At 40.8% G+C, this 18,039-nt stretch overlaps 2 protein-coding genes across 4 annotated transcripts; both read left to right on the top strand.

The window, feature by feature from the left end:
- Positions 1-391: 391 nt before the first annotated feature.
- Positions 392-8,703, top strand: LOC109631919 (regulation of nuclear pre-mRNA domain-containing protein 1A). Its single transcript, XM_020090974.2, has 7 exons — positions 392-860; positions 3,473-3,602; positions 3,832-3,938; positions 4,070-4,164; positions 4,414-4,540; positions 5,949-6,124; positions 7,565-8,703. Exons 1-7 carry the CDS (start codon positions 710-712, stop codon positions 7,661-7,663), a joined length of 885 nt encoding a protein of 294 aa, XP_019946533.2. The 5' UTR covers positions 392-709; the 3' UTR covers positions 7,664-8,703.
- A 683-nt stretch (positions 8,704-9,386) lies between these two features.
- Positions 9,387-17,883, top strand: LOC109631501 (uncharacterized). Of its 3 annotated transcripts, XM_020090321.2 has the most exons (13): positions 9,387-9,652; positions 9,960-10,028; positions 11,719-11,743; positions 13,972-14,058; positions 14,149-14,288; positions 14,393-14,512; positions 14,616-14,661; positions 15,061-15,997; positions 16,124-16,244; positions 16,354-16,419; positions 16,657-16,758; positions 16,855-17,113; positions 17,352-17,883. In XM_020090321.2, the coding sequence occupies exons 1-13, from the start codon at positions 9,599-9,601 to the stop codon at positions 17,606-17,608; spliced, it is 2,283 nt and encodes a 760-aa protein (XP_019945880.2). In that variant the 5' UTR covers positions 9,387-9,598; the 3' UTR covers positions 17,609-17,883. The 3 variants fall into 3 exon arrangements, with proteins under 3 accessions (XP_019945880.2, XP_019945881.2, XP_069372059.1); XM_020090322.2 differs by lacking the exon at positions 11,719-11,743 and having other exon boundaries at positions 9,409-9,652; XM_069515958.1 differs by lacking the exon at positions 11,719-11,743 and having other exon boundaries at positions 9,436-9,652; positions 9,960-10,040; positions 13,955-14,058.
- Positions 17,884-18,039: the final 156 nt, after the last annotated feature.

The raw sequence follows: 18,039 nt of genomic DNA, 5'->3' as shown, positions 1-18,039 counted from the left end.
CTGGGTATATGTGTGTGTTGTCAGTGTAATACTTTGTATTCATTTTTTATTTTGAGTTTTTCTTTTCCACCTTTCCGTCATACTGGCTGGAATACAGCATCCATTGTCTGTGAGGGGATAGTTTGGGTTTGTGTCTTGCAGGTGATGTGCTCTGTGGTCACATTCATTTACAGCCTATTTATCATGTTATAGTTTTTGCTAAAATGTCTGGTTTTGTCATTATTTGCAGCGTTGCATGTGTTGTGACTTTTTGCAGCGAATGTGTCATCAAATGGAGGAAGTTGGTGTTTTTTGCTATTTGCATGTGTTTTCTTAATTGGCACGTGTTTTTTCCCATTTGCATATGTTGTAATTGTGCAGTGCATTGCTCTCTCTCGGCCACCGTAGGTTAGGGAAGGGGATTATTTGGATTTGTCGAACGCGCCCCTCGATACTCGTCCTGTAATTTCCATCTGACTTGAACGCAGCATACGTGTGACACGGAAGCGCCTGTATCGCAGCCTGGTTTCTCCCCAGCAGAGCCAGCTAGCTAGCTAGCTAGCACAACCAGCCTGGTGTTTGACCCAGGGACGGCGGCGCATGGCTTTTCGTCCGGATAGTGAAACCCCTGCAGTGAGTGGATAACCCGCTGCAGACAGAAACACATCTGGGAGAAACCTCGAAGCTGCTGCCTCTCCCGGCGTCTCCCTCCTCGAGTTTCTCGTCGAAGATGTCAGCTTTCTCCGAGGCGGCTTTAGAGAAGAAACTGTGCGAGCTGAGCAACTCGCAACAAAGTGTGCAGACCCTGTCGCTGTGGCTCATCCATCACAGAAAACACTCGAAGACCATCGTCAATGTGTGGATCAACGAACTGAAGAAAGGTAAGACCGACACGATCAAGCTAGGTCCTCTTTGGAAACACTGCTAACGCGCGTCTGCAACGTACATGGAGCATTCGGCTGCAGGGGCTAACTACGGCTAAAGCGCTATCTCACATTTTAAAGTTGCTGTGCTAACGTCAAACTTATTAGACAACGGGGCTGTTGTCAGCAAAGCAACTGCTAACGCTGGACAACTTTCCAGCTAGCGAGGTAACCATGTTAGATCTCTGTGTGTAGGGCTGCTTAGTTTCGGTGTTAGCCAAGGCTGCTAACACTGACACTGTGATGTTAGCCTTTGTAATCGAGGTCTGTAACTCTCTTGTTGTGATTCCTCGTCATTATTAAATGCTCATTTTACAGGATTCTGTTTCAGCTGCAGCGATGAGAGTGTCTGCGTTATTCTTAACTCACTACTACTTCAAATAAGACATGACAACAACATCTATGCACACTGGTGACCGTTTGCACATTATTAACATAAGGTACACAAATTACATTATATTATGCTATTCCACTAATAATCATCTTATTGAGATAGGCCACCCATGTACTTGCATTACGTTCAGAAACATATTTTGATACTATTGTGATTTCTACATATTTATACCTACATGCTAGATCATGGTGAAGTTATTTATAGCCTTATAAATACACACATACACACCCTGCACACAGCATTTTATACTCCTGTTCATTTTGTGAACCACACCTACTTACAACAGTCTAATATGTCTGTGTAAAGGTTTTATTCAATATTGCCTTATGCCAATGCACAAATGGCGTTCATGTCCTCGAGCAATCATCCTGTGCCACTGCACTTTACTTAAGTACATTTCTCAACAAACACTTTTCCCATTGTGAAATGTACATATTTGTATTTTTAATTTATTTAGTTTTTATTTAGTTGTCTAGCTATAGACAAGTGTTTACTGCTTGTTCTACTGCCCTCAAGTGACCAACAGATCATTTAATGTAGCTTTAATGATCAAATGTTTAAAATGTGGATTTCCGACAGAAAACACAAACAGGCAGGGAATCATTTATGTACCGCCATTGACTTTGCGTGAGTAGTATGAGCCACAATAAAACTCACCTGAAGTTGTATGTCGTGTTTTTGGCATTTTTAAACTAACAATAATAATAATACTACTTTAAACAAACTAATTGAGCACTGAATTACAAGAATTAAAAGGGGTAGTGTGACCGTCCTGGATCAGTTCGATCCCCAGTCGGCATGCTGAAGTGTCCTTGGGCAAGATGCTGAACCCCTAATTGCCCCTCATAGAACAAAACAAGTGCTGCTAATAGATGCACTGTATGAACGTGTGTGTGAAAGGTAAACTGTACTGTAAAGCACTATACAAATACAAACCATTCAACCTCGAATGTCAGCAGCTGCTACCGCTGGTTGTAGCTGCTACCGCTGGTTGTAGCTGCTGGGATGGGCGTAGTGAACATTTCTCCTGGGAAGTTTAGCTGCTCCCACAGTGGTTTCACAATCATCTCATATTTTAGTTCTGTCTCTTCTCTCAGCAGAACAGGCAAACAAATTCTTTCAAAAGTCTCAAATGTTCCACTGAAACTCAGGATTCAAGAAACATTGTGGTCAGTCAGTCAGTCGAATACATTTAAAGTGTAGGATCTGAAAGAGTAATATAAACTACATGGTTGTGAATTAAAGTTGTACTGTGAAAGATACTTTTAGTGCGACACAGTGGTTTTTGTAAATGCTTCAATCCATTGAGAAGTCAAAACAACTCCATCATGTCAACGTACTATTTCACACTGATTTCACACAGTATAACCTCTGGATCGCTATTTTAGTTGTATATTGAATGTGATTACTTTCTGGCATATTATTTTCCATCATTGTCACCATAGTGTAGTTTTTATTAGATATTAGATCGTGTTTTGAAAATTGGTCTGTAACTAAAATATAAGGGGAAGCTTATAGATTTACGGGTTACAATTCAAAGCACGTCAGGTCAAGAGTTGGATCAACCTGTAATTTATTACTGTAAACAGTTACATAATTGAGCTGCTGGGAATATTTTGGGCATTAAAGCCTGCTGCATTGCTGTAGTTGTATCTAATATAGTTTCCCTTTTCCTTAGGGTGCTACTCAACAACCTAATGATATCTCAAGTGGCTGTTGTATTTTAGGAGCCTTGTCGGAGGACTGAAAGGAGTGTGCAGTGGGAATAGACATGGCACAGTCCTCGGGAGCTTTGTGCTGAACAACAACAACAACAACACATGAATTTTTACTTTAATGTCCTCACTGTATTTATGTTGGTGGATAAAATCAAAATGGAAAAGACTAAAAACCAGAAGCTTTGTGATAGTAGCAGTATTAGATTTAAAAATGTTTCTACCACCAAAGCTTATATGTAACAATTGTGAAACCGTGTGATAGGTGGTTGTTACTTATTCGTTTTTGTTCTTATTTGTGACTGATGTGATTAATAAGAAAGAACCTCAAAGCTTAATGGTCTGGCACTAAAAATTAAATCAATACTTACTATGCTGACAAATAGATCATTACTTAGAAGTTAATAAAAATCAGTGTATTTATTTTAACCAGATGCATATGTGCATTTGATTTCATGCAGCTCAGGTACCACGCAAGCTGACCTTCCTCTACTTGGCCAATGACGTCATTCAGAACAGCAAGAAAAAGGGGCCAGAGTTCACCCAGGACTTTGCACCGGTCATCGTCGATGCATTCAAACACGTGTACAGGTCAGATTTAACATTTCTACAAATATATCGAGCTGTGTTGAGATTTTTAATCTAAATTTGACAATTCAAGGAACTGCTCAGTCAGATTTCTTCAAGAATGATTGACTGAAATTCTTCAGAATTGCTTCTGAAAATGAGAGTACCTTCCATTCAAATGGGATGTGTACATTATCCAGTCTTCACAAAGCTGTAAAATGTGTCTGCCTCCTCTGAACTGTTTCCTGTGCAGAGAGGGCGAGGAGGGCTGTAAGAAACAGTTGGGTCGGGTTCTGTCCATCTGGCAGGAGAGGGGCGTGTACGAGAACAGCCTGATGGATCAACTCTCACAAGTCTTGTGTAAGTTCACTCAACATCTGCACCTGTGCACCCTACCATATCTACATATTTGCTCTTAACAACAATACATTACTACTTACCCTGCTTGTAGACAGCAACAAGCCTCACTTCCTTTGTCCTGTGAATCTCAGATGGCGAAAAAAAGGCTAAGAAGAGGTCGTATGAGCAGATCCGACCAGATGATGACGACTTTGCCTCCCAGAGCTCTCCAGCTGAGCCCCCACAGGTACTGATCCAGACAAACACTGAATACATGAGTACAGGATGTAAATGAAATGATACCTTAAACCTTGTACAGCTCATTAAATGACACTTCATACAGCGACTTCTGGATGGATTTGTGTCTTGTTACTTTCTCTGCTTTCTATCAAATGTTGTTCATTTTTGAGAGATACTTTTCACAACTAATCTTTAACCATACACTCTTCTTCTGTCACTTCTCTCCTCATTTCTCTTCTTTCACCTGCCACCTTAGACAGCAGATTTAATCCGAGCTCTGCAGGAGCTGGAAAACGCAGCCTCTGGCGACTCAGTGCTCCGTCAGCGAATCTCCTCCCTTCCTGCTGAGGTGCAGGACACGTCACTGCTTCATAGAATCACAGGTACGAGGCAGGACACAGCACGTTATCTGTATACAGACTCACCCAGCACTTATAAGGTACCACATACCAATACTTGGAAACATTCCTTTGAGATTTGAGTCCATGTTGACGTGATGGCATCTCATCATTTCTGCAGATTTGTCAGCTACACAGTTATGTGGCTCTTTGATCGGATCTGGTCACAGAGGCCACTGAAGTTCACTCAACATATTCTCATGTTCATGAACCAGTTGGAGCAGTCGTTTTCTTAGTGCCATGCATAATCATGGCGGTAGTGGCCATTAGAAGATGGTAAATCGTGGCCATTAAGGGATGCACATGGTCAGCAACATTACTCAGACTGGCTGTGGTATTCAAACAGTGATTAATCAATATTAAATGGCCCAGAGTTCAAAAAGAAAACATTCCCCACACCATTATAACACAACAAGGCAGGTTAGGTTTATGGATTTTGTTCCACCGTGCCTCAGCAGAAATCCAGATTCATTAGACCAGGCTGTGTTTTTCTAGTTCTCATCTGTCCAGTTTTGGTCAGTCTATGTCCTCTGTAACCTCAGGTTTCTGTTCCTGAAGCATGCCTGCTGCACACGGGAGGATTTTCAAATCTTAACTGGTTTTAAAATAAGTGTGAGACCACAGACATAATGACAACCAGTTCTTGTTTGTGTCATCAGACAATAGTCTTATTTCCAAACATAAGTATGTGACATCTGGTCGATGACGCTTCCCATTCTGCTCGCTTTCATTCGTGTTTGTGGGATTCGCTCACTCCCCAAATCGATGATCTGTTCATACTTCACGGGTCAGTTATCCTCTAATGTGGCGTCACCCATCCACTCCCAAGTTTCAATTTGCTGTTCATTCTGAGCAGCCTCTCTGCTGACCACAGTTACTGTAGCCTTCCTGTCACTTTGTCCTCTGATCTCTCTCATCAACAAAGTAATTCCAGCAGAACTGCTGCTCACTGGGTGATTTTTCTTTTTGGAACCATTCTGGGTAAACTGAAAGACTTCTGGCCCCAGAAATCAGGCCATAGTCAAAGTCCCTGAGGTCTGTATCAGCATGATTTTATTCATTGCAGCACTGCCACATGATTGGCTGCTTGGATAGCGACATGAAGAAGCAGGTGTATTTGGTGTCCCTGATAATGGGCTCAACCATTTTAACCTAGTATTTCTTCAGAGGTTACTAATCTTCCCCTAAAGAAACAAACACTTAAACCAGGATGCACAAAAGGGCTAAAAATGGCTCCATCTATCACAGGACACAATGTTTGAGTTGCCAGTGATTATACAGTGTCTGTTTAACCTTGTGCCTGTACTGATGGTAAACTAAGGACCTCCACTTGAACTCTCTACACTAATAATATTTAGGCATTGTGCTCCCTGTGTGCTTCCTGTGATTGCAGATAAAGAATCAGGGGAGCGGCTCTCCCGGCTGGTGGAGGAGGCCTGCATGCTGCTCGCAGACTACAGCGGTCGCTTGGCAGCAGAGATAGACGACAGGAGGCAGCTCACGCGGACACTAACCGTCTTCTTGCAAAGCCAGAAGGATGGCTTGGCCCAGAACGAGCAGAAACTCGAAGTGCGTAAATCACTTTCTTTCTTTCCCACACATGCCTCGCCCTCCTCACCTTTGTGTCATTAATCATTAATGTTCCGTCTGTCTTGTTTGTTCACATTTTGAAGTAACATCACTTTTCATGTATTTCAGCAGAGTGCCCCGTCTGTTATTTCAATGTGAGTGTTTGGGCTTTAACTATTTGAACAGGAAATATTCAACATTAGATCAATACGCCTCAAGTGAGATATTCTCTCGTCACTGAAATACTCAAAGCCTTTTTTATTTAGTTCACTTCGGTGCCATACGGTAAGTATCATTCAGAAAAGAGAGTGATGAAGTTCTGTCCTCGAAAAAACCTATCTACAGAGTTTCTTGTTTTTCGTAACCATGACAATAATGCTTTGTTTGTTTGACATTAACTGTCTAGCCTTTATCCACAGGAGACCAAGAGGATAAAGTGTCTCATATTTCTATCTTCACCCGGTCAAGTCTTCTGTAATAAAAAAAAAAAAATGAAAATAAAAGATGAAAATAATTTTGTGAGTGCTTTTCTTCTACACTTGCAGCTCCTGGGGGTATTTGCATTATTTCATTATTTTTTTGTGTTATTGACACAGTGAAAACCTAAACACCAAGTTTCAATTGAGCTCAATATGCTCATATACAGGTGAAACCAACACGTGAGGAAAGAAATACAATAAGTGTTAAGAATCCTGGTTAAGACACTTTGACTCTTACTGAGCTCTAAAGCCTGATCTGAGCTCTGTTTGCACAACAGCCTACACGTATCAGCTGTCACACAATCAATACAATAACGTCTTCGAAGTGACGTGTGCAGCAAAACTGGAGCAGAGATAAAACACTTAGTGTCGTTCTTTAAGGTGTCAACATTTCTGCATATTCATGAACGAGGGTGAAATAATTTGTCTGTGTTGTGTCATGTTGCTCTTCAAATGTCATACACACCAACAGATCCTTTATCATTCCTTTACTGCTGTTGGTTGAAAAACAAGTTGAAACACTTATGTTAAAACTTAAGTTAATAATTTATTCTCTTGAAACTGAACCATGTTATAGGTTGAGTCATATACACATACGGACACATGCTCAGTAAAGTAAAATGTGTTAAAAGCACAAACCTTCTCATTAACATGGTGTTCTCAGAACTGACTGATGGAAATCTTTCGAACTTGATTGATCAAAACTTCCCTCAATGCTTAAATACCACTCCACCAATGTAGCACAAAGTTATTCAACTATTTATTTATATTATTTCCATTTTCATGCTGTCCTCTTATTCTTGATTTAGATTTTCTTAAATCATACATCAGCCTGTTATTTATTCCTGTCTACTTCTAGCTCATAATATTTCTGTTGAGACTATAAATGAATCCAAAAAGTGCAATGAGCTCTGTGCTCTTCAAACTCTCATGGACCTTTTCCTCTGTGGACTTTTTTCAGGAATACAAACGCAAACTGACGAAGGTCACCCAGGTCCGCAAGGAGCTGCGTTCCCGTCTGAACAATCTTCCAGGACGACTCTACAACTCCTCGGACTGACTGAAGTTTCACCTCCTGACCTTATACTGGACCCTCCTGCGACTGAAACGTCTCCACCTGCATCTTAGATGTTCGATCAGCGGGCAACGTCACTGAGCCTCTGTTTTTGATTTTGGAAAGTGTCTTGCGTGTCCCTGTTTGTTGACCTGTGGTTTTCTTTCTGTCTTGGAACAGACTTATTTATCCACATGGCTTTTGTTAACAGAAATTTGTTTTTTTCTGTTTGTGAGCTCATCTCTTCGTGCTGTTAATCAGTACACTGTACACTAAGACTTCTAATCCTCAGACACAGGCCTCCCATGCTTTGGCCCCTGATCATCAACCTTTTACAGCTTCACAGTGGTATGGATGATGCTGGTGTGATATTTTTGTATTTATAGCACAGTGAGACAATAATGCACCAGAGTATATGCCCTAAGTGTTACCAGTTTCATTGTTTGGATTGCTGACATAGCTTTCTTTCTCTTTGTAGCTCCTCGTTTTAGGTGGTTGCAGCAGCTTTTTACATACTAGGATGATTTTTTTTTAATGCAGTGTGATATGACCTCCAAAGAGAATTGTGTACTTGGGAAATCATTAGGAAACCATATTCCAAGGCTGAGATGAAAGCCATGAGCCTCAAAGCAAACATATGTAATTATAATTTACATAAAGCCTCTTTGTGAGAGGGCTGTGTATCATTGGTGATTGTAAATGGCATGTAAATATAATGGAGTTATACCTTTAAGCCCTCATTATTTCTATCATCATGGCCATTCAGACAAAGTTAAGATTTGCCTCTTTACAATTATATATTGGTAGTTGCCCATTACACCCAACAGGATATTGAAACAATGAGTGAAGGTGTCTGTTGTCTTGTTTACCATCACATGATTGATGATTTTACCCTCAAGTCTTCTGTATGCTGTGCCGACACCTTGCACAGTTTGGTGCGAGCCCTGGTTTCCCAAATCTGATGTAAAAGCAGCCGTTTGTTTTTGTGGCTATGGAGCAAATTAGTCTAAGAACCAAAATAAACAGAAAATGTTCAAATCCCTTCAGTCCTGTCCTGGTACTGTGTGTAGTGATTGAGACTCGTCCAACAGAGGGTGTAAGTGGACACCTCATCAACCATGGTTGTACATCCATGTCACCAATGTTCATTGTTTTTTACAGGGTATGATATTGCCTTTGTTTTTATTATGGAGGCGATGGGGTAACAACGACACCATGCAGGCGTCATGGGGTCAACAGCTCGATCTCAGGACGTAAACATTTTTCATGAATTTGGTTGAAAAGAAAAGAGGATGACCAGATAGCAAAAATAATCTGGGCTTGGGTCGGTGGTCTTTAACACAACAGGGTTCTTTTATCTGGGCCAGACCTGGGCCAGCTCCAGCCTGGATACATTCACCTGGTCTGGTGCAGGACTGGGTCAGATTAGTTTAGGTCACGACAAACTAAATTCATCCATGTATCTAATTGGAAAGAATCAAAACGGAAACATTGACACCTGCAATTAGACTGTGGAGGTGGGTGTTTTTATTTGAGCTAAAATATATGAAGTATATTTATTAGGAACTCAGTTATGTTATGTTATGTTAAAAAAAATCGTGTGCACAGATGTGAGAATATTTTAAAACACATCTTCACTAAGGTATTCCATAACACCGCGGTAGATGGCGATAATGTTCTATTTTGTTGCACATCGCCAAAGAAGAAGAAGATAGTGTAAGTACACTCCAGTCCAGTAGGTGGCGGTAATGTGCGTGTAACCTAGCTAACCAACCGTCGTTTAAACTCGTAGAAGAAAGCGAAGCTAGCGTTAGCAACGTAGCACACGTTAACAAGCTGTAAGCGAGGTTTTGTAAAGCTTTACCACTTCACACGTCACCATTAACGCGTTTAACTGCTCTGTTCCGCTAACTAACCAATTAAACCGCAACACACCCGAAAATGGACAAACTGGAAACACCCTACGATGTTGAAGCTGACTTTATTGACTGCACGGTAAGCTAGCTAACGTTAGCTGCATTTTATGTGTCTATTTTAGTGTGAACAAAAAAGAATCTGTCCTTCACGTGTGTCTACTCTCAGTTTTTAAGGGAACAAGTCATACTGTCATACATATTGGTTGATGCAGCAAACCGGAAATAAGCTTCTCCTCCACCCCTATAGGTTGTTGATGGTGTTTTAACTAACTGGTTATTGCTGAGGTTGTTATAGATGAGTTTAGAGCTGTTTTCACTCAATACATTTTTAAACCTTTGTATTCAGCTCTGGTGGTGATCGTCCAACGTGTTCTGTTTCCCTCCAGGTCTGTGATAAAGCCATAAGGGGAGACACCTTGTACAAGATACACCTGACTACACCAGGGCATATAAAGGTACACAGCACCGTGTACTGGCGCACAAAGCTATGCAATATAAACTTGTGTTGAATATTAGCACTGAAACACACAGCGATTGAACTGAAGTGTACTGTGACCAGTGTTTTTTTAATTTGACCCCCTGATGTTTTTGCTCCTTTCATTCAACAGTCATCACTCTTCCACAGTTCAAGGAAACGGTCAAAGAAGTAACTAAGAGGCTTTCAAAAGTGATATTTCACTTTCTTTCACAACTGGTGGCAACACTCTTTTCTCTTGTGTTGCTGCTTGTCTTCTTGTGTATCCTGTGACGTTACTTGTCTCTGTACTGTCAGATGAACAATGCATCTTTTGATGTCAAAGCAATATTACTTGGTGGTAAGACACGTCTCCTCGGTCAGACTTGAAACTGACATTCTGTGGACATTTTTCAGTGCGGATTTTACATTCTTGTATAGTCTCCAGGTTTTGTCTTTGACCTTCATGAAGACAATGTCCTTGCCATTTCTTCTGCTCTGTCCCTAAGGTGTGGACTGTTAAGAGTTATGGTATACAAGAAGGCAACATATGAACACTTGTAGATCTCACTGACTTTAAGACTTGATCTGTTTCCCTCATGTCTGACAGCAGATGCAGATGTAGGTTTTTTGTTTGGAAAAACGTCTGTAACTGATCTGCCTCAATCTTTCGATCCTCTATTCCTTGCTTGTTTCAGATGAAGGATATCCTTGAGACATTGTCTCACATCCACTTGTAAACATGTTCTGGCAAATATGGAAATGTATGTTTTCCACATCCCTTTGGAAATGTCCCAGTCTTGTAAGAGTTCTGGAAATCTGATGCCATGGCTTTTGATTCCACAAAAATTGCATCAACACACCAAAGTCAAGCAAAAGTCAACGATGTTCTTGCAAGACTCTGAAACTGGCGTCACTTACAATGTTTTCACCTACTTAACCACTGGAGTGTCACACATGGAAGACCAAATATAAATGAACATGGACAATGCTTTGCATCACAGACGTGAAGGCATTTTGGATGCCTACACTGTACCAACAACAGCAGCGTCAGTCCTGTCAGTGTCCATAAAGGATGCATTCAGTGACAGTACTGCTGTGTGGTCAGCTTCATTTTGGTTGCACTTCCTACCAATCCACAGTCACTGTAGTTATGTCTTCTTGTTTGATAAGAATGGAGTTCTGAAAATAAGCCTCAGATCTGAGGTACAATGTCTACAGGTCTTGCATGGGAAGGGCCTGTTTCATCTGGACCCAGTAGGTGCAATGAATGGAGAAATATCAAGTTGCTTGACAATCGGATAGCATCTCTTTTTGCTTGTGATGAAGAAAACTGGGCGCTGCATCTCTCCATATGGAAATCAATTGTCACATTAAATTAGGTCTATCACAGTTTTTGTAGCAAGGCAGTATTATACATGTAATAATGTGTAGGGGGACATGCTCATGTCTCCTTTATTTTCTTTTGACCAAGTTATTAAAAAAAACAACTCAAAGAAGACAGGTGAGGATATGGACTTTTACTGCACCTCAGATGAGCTGTGGTTTTGATCAACAATCACGCGCAAAAAATGTTTGTTTCCATGATATTAACCGTTCTCTGTTTTTAGTAGAGGTGAACTCTAACCAGTGTCCTGTTTATCCAGCACTAATTGACTTGATTTTAATTGCTCTCCTTTCATTCCTGGCAGAAAGAGCAAGGCTTAGTCCCTTCGGGTAAGTAGACATCATCTTTAGCCTTGTCATTTTGTTCTGGCCGTGAGTATATTTGCTGTCTTTTCAAATGAAGGAGATCACTATAATCTGTTGACCTGTTTAAATGGATGGCATTATTAGTTCAGATCCATAAAGGTTCTGTCAAAACAAAGGACATGTCATCATGTGGACCATACCACACCATAATGTCAATGTGTCCCAGCACCACAAAGGCAGGTATACACACATAATGGTTTCTCCTTAGTTCCATTCAAGGGAATCTTGACTTGCCTTCACTGAGCCCTGAACTTGTCCCTGTGAACACCTTTTGGGTGACACTGACCTTATCGTCCAACATCAGCAACCAACCTCACCAGTGCTCTTGGCTCAATGAGAGCCAAACCTGGTCAGGTTTCCGGTCTCTGAATTAACTAAACAGCTTCATAAATTCAGCAGCTCTATGGCCAGAGTAATGCAAGTCCTGTAATGAACAATGTGCCACAACTGGCCCAATCACACTGGTTTTATACTGGCTACTGAGAGTGGCCAGAGCATGCCCCAGCAGCTAAGTGGAGCTGCTTGCTCACTAAAATCAGACCAATCTGCACACCCAAAGCAATGGATGCCATCCTTTTGACTGTGTACCTTTTGATGCCACTTGTTATTTGTGGTTGAATTATGCTGGAAAGATTTAAGTCCTAGATGACTGATGGATGGGCAGTGTTCTCCTCTTCCTTTTAATGTGCTGCACAACATAAGTCAGTTCAGAGTCTTCTACTGTAATCCCATAATATACACTGGGCTTATAAAACACTACTGCAGTTTTTGTTGTGTTTACTGGTTGGATGAGGAACTTTGTGTATACTCCTGTCAGTCACTGATTGTTCTTGCATTCACCAGCGGTAGAACACTGATTTAGCTGCAATGGATCGAGCTTCAGACGCAATGGCATCTGCTTCACAGTGGGGTCTGGTGAGAGGCCTCTTCCACTGCATAGGCCTTTTTGTCTCTGTGCAGGCTATAGGCAGCCCAGAAGGCAATATATTTTCTCCGTCCCATTCTCTGTCTGGCCTTGTGGGGATTTCTTCAAATTTGGCACAAGCGTTCTTTTGAACTCAAGAAAGAACTGATTGGATTGTGGTGGTCAAATGTCAAAGTCATTGTGTAATCATAGACCTTTTTGGCCCTGTGACAATAGTTGATTATTGTGCCTTTGTGCTGGTGAAAGGCAGCTCAGAGGGCATTGTGTTTTTTGGGATCTGTCCATCCGTCCACTTGTCAGACCCATTCTCGTGAATGCAGTATCTCAGGAGCGCAAAGAGGGGATCACAAATGTTCATTTGGACATAGTTGGGCTGATAAGAATTTGGTTGTCAAACTACGGTCAAGGTCACAAGCATTTGTGGCCATTACTCAGGAATTATTGCGCTTTTCATTATATTTCAGATCTGTTGTTGGCCGCAAATGGACTTTCCTTACACTAGGCACCAAAACCTACTGTAGCCAAACATGGGGGCTGCATATTAGCAGAGCAGGCTCACGTTCCTGTATTCTGGTGCTGCAGCATTGAGCTGCAATCATCCTGATTTGGTTGATTGCTGGCTATGGAATTAGATAAAGTATGCAAGTAAATGCAGAGAATTTTCTTATTAGTACTTGAAATGTCAAAAACATATAATGTATACTGGGCATCAAGCCAGCATACTGATCCAATCGTCCGTGTCAGGTTAGTTTGAGTTAATGTGGTGTGCTCATACTAAAAGTGAACAAGCTTTTGTTTTCATCTATTTTTGGGGATTTCTTTTGTGTGGTTGGATAAAAAGCTGGAAGTTTCCTGTACTGTTGGGTAATGGATGTCACAGGAGGCCAAGACTGTAATGCCTCGACAGGCATTTCTTTACCAGAAGACTAAAGCATAGCAACATGCAAAATACAGAACATGTTCAATGTGAAAAGAAGAGTTCCACCCATGTTGCTGTAGGTACAATACAGCGGTCTTTGCTTATTACTTCCCTTACACATGTTGGCCGGTCATATGCATAGGAGATGAGATCATCCGCTAACACTAAGGGAGAAGAAAAAAAAAAATTACAGTACATTACAAACATCAAATTAAAACTAAGGAACGTTGCTGTGATCTGATTGGCAAAGTGAATCTGTCTTTCAAGAACACACTAGTCTTTGACATTTAAATCTGTCTCTGTTGTAATATTTTATTTATCTAACTACCAGTGTTTTTACTTTCTTAGGGGTTGCAGCCAGAAAAAGCAGCATACCGGATTTTAAGGATATTTTACATTATCTGGAATACGTGAAGCTCAATGAGCCCATCATTGGTAAATAAGCTGAAACATTATGAACAATTTCTAATTTTTCCCATGTTAATTTAATTACCATGTAACTGTTTTTCTTCATTAATTTCTTAGGTTTGAGCTATTTGGAAGAAGTCCCTTGTGATGATGCACAAGCAAACGTCAGATACTTATGTAGGCTTTGTCATCTGACTGCAAACCTGATAGAAATGGTCCACCATGTGATTGGACGTAAACACAGGCAGAAATATGTGGTAAAGCCTTCTGAACATTTTCAGAAAACATCTCATCTTTCTTTGAATTTTTTAATTAAGAGGTGTGAACCAAGTGAATACGACTTCCCTTTGTGTTTATGTAGGAAATAAAACGGCCAGACTTGGTGACCTGGGATAAACAGTCTGTAATGTACCAAGGAGGAAAGATCATACGAGCCAGAGCAGAAATAGTGGAGCGGCAGGATGGACGTGGGACTCCCAAGGTGAGACATACAGATTAACTAAACACCTGAATATTATAGATAATACGTGCATTAATATCATATTTTGAAAGTCATATACCATATTTTTTTGTTTCTTTTTCAGCCAATGGCAAAAGAAGGAAATGAAAGCAAGTCAAAAACATCAAGAGGTAGATTCATCTTAATTTCCAGTTTTATATTAAAAAAAGCTAGAACCTTGTAGGACTTTCATTGTCTTTCATCATCCAATTGTTTTAAGACAGACTTGGAAAACCTTGAACATCTCCTTTCTAAGTTATGCCTTACATATAATGCTTTTAAGGGAATCTGTGAAATGCATCCTTATTATGAAACACTGCATATAAGCAAAATTAAATGTAATCATTTCTGAACAAAAGATTAAATGACCACTGCTATTGGGACAATACTTGCTTTTGAAGAGTTGCAGTTCCAGCATGTAGCATATGGGTCAGGGCCATTGCATCTGTAAAAGAGCTATTTATAAGAAATATGCAAATTAGTCTGTTGTAAAAAAGTACTTAAACTCTGTGTTTACTCTTGTTCCGTAGTTCCCCCAAGGCAGAAGCAAAATAGAAATCAAAATATTCCACAGAGTTTTAGCCCAAAAGATGTGCTACCACTCTTTCCAGAATTTAAGGGCAATAAGGGTGAGTACTCTGACCGAGGGTACCCAGATATGCCCTCATTCCAACCAGATGACCCTTACATGAACAGAGACAGACAGATGTACCAACGGAAGGACAGTCTCAGCTGCGGATACATGAAAGACGAGCTACGCAGTGCAGATTACAGGGATAACAACATGTACAGACAAGAATTTATGGACCCTGATAATCGCATGCAATATGAAGAGGAATATGTAGAAGATCCACAAAGACGAGACGGACACGAGCCATGTGGTGGTACCAGGTATGATCCTAGGGAGGAGGTGCCAATGACTCATGGCCAGACACAGCATTTAGATTATTTTCCAGAGGAGGCTCCTCCTTACAGAAGACCCCACCCAGAAAGAGATGCTCTCAAGGAGTTCTACTCTGAGGAAGTTCGGCGTCGCAAAGCCCGTCCTGAGGGTGAGCCCTCGCAGTCGGCGTACACAGAGGATGAACGCAGGTGGTCTGTGGACAGACATAGCAATATGAGTAGAGCAAGTGGGCGAGGATCGAGTGAACCAGAGGCTAAGAGGAAGAGCTTTTCCACACCTGTGGAGCATGACCAGTCACATAATCATTTGTTTGATATTATCAAAGATTACAGGCACAAAAAGGGAGAACTATGTGAAGAGGTAGTTTCTAACCCTGGGCCGATCAGAACAGGACCCCCGTCCTCCCAGAGACGAGGGGACGTTACTAAGAACATATCTGGCATCCCAGAGCCATTCAGGCGCTTTCTGACGGGGGCCACTAATGATGAGGGATGTGAGAAAAGAAAACGAAAAAGTCGCTTCTCTGATGCCACTGCAGAGGAAGTGGAAAGGACAAAGGAGATGTAAGTGATAATGCACCTGGTTATTAATCTGTGAATCTAAAGAAATGTGAATCTTTTATATATTTTATTTCCTGGTGTTTTTATCTTTGTACTATATTTGTCTGGACATGTTTGTTTCATCCTAAGTTTCAGTGAAGAATATGGACCATCAAATCCAAAGTTCGGTGGTTATCCGAGATCAGTTAGTGAGTCAGTGCGACCTGAAATCCATGGAACACAACATCCTGACCTCTACACACAACCACAGGTAGCTTGTTGTAAAATAAACAATTCTGATTACTAGATTTCCTACTTGTAATAACTGTAATTAAAAAAACATGCTCTCACTTATTGTTTATCAAACCTGTTGTTTTTAGAGCCCACATCATCCTGAAAGCTACCACAGAGAAGGATTGGAGTCAGAGGGAGTCTTTGATTTGCTGGTAAAATCCTACATATTATTTTAGAAAACACTTTGTCTCTTTTCCCTGTCTCTTCTGTTGCTTTGGTGTCCCTGTAGGAATATAACTGCTTTGAAATGTGCTATGTAGATACAATTATTATTATTATTATTACAATATCAGTATTTTGAATACACACAGCAGTTAGGTGTTTGTTTGCCTGCCACTCAGATGTGGAGGGTCTTATGTCTTTTTCCCTGTTCACTTTCCCCCTCATAGAAAGGAATTGAAATTGAGAATGCAGAGGAGGCTGATTTCCTGAAGAACAAACTTTGCAGCCTTCTGAGAGAATTTAAGTCCAAAAAATCAGAGAAGGCAGTGGTACGTGTCACTCTGCACAGCGCAGGTCCTTCTAATAAACTAGTACTTCAAATCACTGCAAAAACTTTAGCGATGAATGTGTTTTCGTTGTTGCAGCAAATCAGCCAAGGCGGAGCAGCCCCCAAGAACGATTACAACAGCTTGAAGCCAGACCGGGAGCTTTCTCCACGACACCAGTATGAGAGAACACGCAGAGAAGATTCAGACCTTCGACGAGCACAAGACATACGTTTCCAAGATGATTCCAGAGGACGTGGCTGGCAGCAGCAGGAGTATGTGCCTGACGAACAGCGCCAGGAATACCATCATTCTGCACGCAAGGAACCCACACCCTCGAATAGAAGCCGCTATGAAGGTAACTTTATTATATATATTGTTATATAACATAATAACATTCGGTTTTGCTTAATGATTTTCTATTTGCTGCATACCAGTCATTGATAATCATATTTTTGTCACTTTCTTATTTGAAGGTTATGCGCTATTGTAATTTTATGATATGATAAATATACTCATCTTTTATTTAACAATAAGCTACATATTTAATGAAACAATAATCATGTGTTTTCCACACTTGGCATCTTCCCCCCCAGAGGCCTTTGGGCGTCCTGGAATGTCTCGGACACCTAATGTTCCCTATTCAGATGAGCCAGTATATTTCCCTGAAAGGTTTCAAGAACCCAAACACCCTCGTGGCTACCGACCCGCTGCTGAGGAGTATTTCAACTGTCCCTCAGCTCCCCAACACATGGTCGAAGAACCCAGGATGCAGAGCGGCTCCCGGTTCTCCACGCACCTGGACAAAATAACCTCCACCCTCCTGGAACTTGTGGCAAGAAAACAACCATGAGATTTCTGCAGATGTTCTGTAAAATAAATATCCATTCTTTGGTGTAAAATTTTGACTTTAGGTTAAATCACCTTTGTTTGCTTTAGACTTTTATGAAGAATTGGTTTCTTGAATTATTTTTTATGTAAAGATTAAAACAATTGTCTACTGCAGCTGTCATGTTTCCCACATTTTCAAATTACTGTTACCACCACCAGCAAGAATAGTGATGTTGTAAATGATTTTCCAATAGTTATGTCCTAATAATTCACCGAATTAAATTTGTCTTGACTCAAGTGGAACTAACTGATGTTTGTAGACTATCTAATGCAGGTTTTTATGAATAACGTGGTCCCATGAAACCCATATACAGAATATTGAATTGGTTCTACTCTTCTTATTCTTATTAGCAACAGTGGCTACATGAATATACTTCAGTGTATTACCATAAA

This window comes from Paralichthys olivaceus, chromosome 20 (genome assembly GCF_024713975.1).
Source record: "Paralichthys olivaceus isolate ysfri-2021 chromosome 20, ASM2471397v2, whole genome shotgun sequence".
Lineage (NCBI taxonomy): Eukaryota > Metazoa > Chordata > Actinopteri > Pleuronectiformes > Paralichthyidae > Paralichthys > Paralichthys olivaceus.
Note: the sequence above shows the minus strand (reverse complement) of the source record. Positions and strands in the feature narration are given on the sequence as shown.